General features: G+C 30.6%; 1 protein-coding gene across 1 annotated transcript; it reads right to left on the bottom strand.

Moving 5' to 3' along the window:
- Positions 1 to 1,082: 1,082 nt before the first annotated feature.
- LOC131061336 (3'-N-debenzoyl-2'-deoxytaxol N-benzoyltransferase) lies at positions 1,083 to 2,127 on the bottom strand. Its single transcript, XM_057994982.2, has 2 exons — positions 1,630 to 2,127; positions 1,083 to 1,522 (listed from the first exon to the last, which is right to left on the bottom strand). Exons 1-2 carry the CDS (start codon positions 2,035 to 2,037, stop codon positions 1,226 to 1,228), a joined length of 705 nt encoding a protein of 234 aa, XP_057850965.1. The 5' UTR covers positions 2,038 to 2,127; the 3' UTR covers positions 1,083 to 1,225.
- Positions 2,128 to 3,079: the final 952 nt, after the last annotated feature.

Below are 3,079 nucleotides of genomic sequence, written 5' to 3'. Positions count from 1 at the left end.
TGGAGAAAACATAGAAAATATAAATGCTCTCTCTCCACCTGCAACAAAGAAAAGAAATCAGATTTATTATATTGAGAAATAACATATACTTGAAAGGAAAAATAACCTTGAATATAACTTGCACCTTGAGTTGAAAATTGAAATACATTTACACATGGGACTGGCATTTAAAGTTTTGTTCATCCTTTATAAGATGATAAAAAAAATCTACCATAAAAATTGATTTAAATTTTCTAAATTGTATTAATTATTCTAGAAATTACTAAAATAATAACAAAAAATTATTAAAATAATGAAATTAATAAAAAATAAAAATTACTCTAATTTAAATTTTAATATTCATATTTAAAAAATAAAATAAATTAATAACTATTTATGAAAATTTTCAAATAATAATTCATTATCCTTAAACTAAACAAATGCCACTAACATCTTATATTTAAAGAATAATAAACAAATTAAAAAAATAGATATTATTATCTAATGATTTCCTTCAAGAATTTAATAAACAAATTAAATTATGTAATGATTTCCTTCGAGAATTTCTTAAAGGAAATCTAAAATGTTTGTAAGATAGAAGAGGATGATATAAACAATCATTCTATATAAGTAGTAGCTTATTGTAAATTTGGTTTGGAATTTTCTATAATTTTATTTAAAAATAAAAATATTTAATCATTCATTAATTTTTGAAATTATTTGTAATATATTTGTTGACAGTGGCTTCTACTTCCATTCCCAATGATTGAAATTTTTGTGGAGGATGGATGAAGATAAAAGAATTTGATGTGCTGATTCCATTCTCATTCCAGTGAATAGGGCATATATTCATTGGACTTCCTGACCCAAAGTTGACTTCATTAAATCCCAACCACCTCCAATCATTCAATAGCAAATTAGCTAGGTTATTGAGAATATTTGATGGAAATTGGTCCATATTAATTGTTGATCTAAGATACTTGTTATTTATTGACATCTTTGTTTTCTTTATAATGTTCACTGCATATGAAAGTGGTTGGTTCATGACATCATTGACAGTAGCTTGTGCACATGCCAAAACAACACCATTTCCATAGTATCCATTTGGTAATGGGGGATTAAATGATCCCCTCACATCTATTGCAAATAAAAATTTTACACTTTGAGTAAGTGGAATTTCAAATGCTTTGGTCCTCGCTCTCCAAATCAAAGCTGCAACAATTTCAAATGTAGTGCAATTGTCTATTCATTCTTGCATCATTCCTTGTTTCATATATTGAATAGTCCCAGAGTGAAATATAAGAGACATTTGAATTGCTTCTTCATATATTGGAGGTTTCCATGAATGAGATGTACTCTTTATTTTTTCTTCAATCAATTTTAAGTCTTGAGCCAATAGATTTATTGGTTCGATAAATGACTTAACATGACCCTTAGCCATCTCTCCAAGATCTATGAGAAATTTTGCAACCCCTCGTTCATCATGTACCATATGATGGAAAGTCACTTCTACAACAAAACCTCCACATGTGAAATGGTTTACCTATAGTAAAATGGGTTAGTGAAAAAAAAGAAAATTATATTAATAAAGATGAAAATAAATAAAATAAACATAAATCATTTTATTTTATTCTAAAGCAATGTTTTTACCTGGAGAACCATGGGATGCACGTCCTCTAGAGCTGTATCGAAAAGGAACCTAAAACTCAGCTGCTTAAATGATGGTTTCAGCTGCTCCAAATCTCCAAGGATCGACAGGCTCTTATCTACCAGGGTTTCCAGAAAAAGAACACCTTCTCCTGTGCACTCCACTTGAAACTTCCCATCTTCTTTCTTTCTCAATCTCCCAGCCAGAGGATAATAATACAACAATGCCTTTGATAGAGCATGTCGGATTGTTTTTGCAGGATCTGGCAAAACATTTGCACAGCCCTCATACACAAGCAACATATTAACTGCCATTCTCACAACTGGCTGGTTGTGAAGTCTGGAGAGATAGAGAGTGCCTCTGGGCGAAGGCAGGCATGGTTGCACAAGGCAACTCTCCACAATCCTCATTAAACTCTGCTAACCCTGCCTTCTCTATTATAATGAAAACATTTTTTCTTTAATTGCCTAAAAGGATTCAGTAAGCAAATGGTGATGGTTGAAATGAGGCTTGCTTGTTTAGTGTATATATAAGCCCGGTAGAAGAGTCTAGATATGGAAAGATTTGTTTAGTGTTCACTAGGGTTTACATTAAATTCTAGAAGGTATATATTGACATTAGCAGAAACCACTGATAAAGACATTCACCTTCTTTCCAACGTGTACTTCATTACATCATTGATTAATGAGTAGTTTTAGATAACTATCGTAATTGTCCTCAATTTTCTTCTTCTATAATTCCCTTCTAGATTTTTTTGATGTTTGTTTAATATCTTATGCTACGGAAATATTTGTTTGGTGTTGACTTGAATTTACATAAAATTCCAGAAGATGTATTAACAGTAGCCGATATCTTCTGATCTGTGCATAAGGCAATTTGATCATCATTCACTTGTCAGGCTTTCTCAGGCTACTGTCTTCTTTAAAAACTTTTTATATACATCTAACTGTAAATCGGTCCAATGAAAAATGATGTTAGGTGTGGGTTATTAAATAATAAAATTAATTTTACTATATTGGATCAATCTAATAATTACTAGATGGAATATTTTTTATTTTTTTTGGTTATATGAATTATTTGTGTGTAATCAACAAATTTTTTGTTCAATAATTACATAACTAGAAATCATATCTTGGTGTGCAATGGATATGTCAAAGAGGTGTGTAATGTCGGTTAGGGAAAATTATGGTTTCTTTTTTGCATACATTGTGTAGCACATGGGGTCAATTCGTAGGCCATTTAGCAAATGATGTTTGTGTAGGAGTGGTGTCAATGAAAAAGTGATCTTCAAATCAACTATGCATCCACTTATAGGGATCCAAACATTACTAAATGAAAACCTTTGAATGAGAAAGTTGTAATGATAGTCTTATGGAAAGATATGTTAGGTGTTGACTTGGGTGACTACAACATTAATTGAGCTCATTTAGTGTATAACAGAGATGAGATATG

The sequence above is a fragment of the Cryptomeria japonica genome, chromosome 11 (assembly GCF_030272615.1).
Source record: "Cryptomeria japonica chromosome 11, Sugi_1.0, whole genome shotgun sequence".
Taxonomy (NCBI): domain Eukaryota; kingdom Viridiplantae; phylum Streptophyta; class Pinopsida; order Cupressales; family Cupressaceae; genus Cryptomeria; species Cryptomeria japonica.
This window is presented reverse-complemented; position numbering and strand designations above follow the sequence as displayed.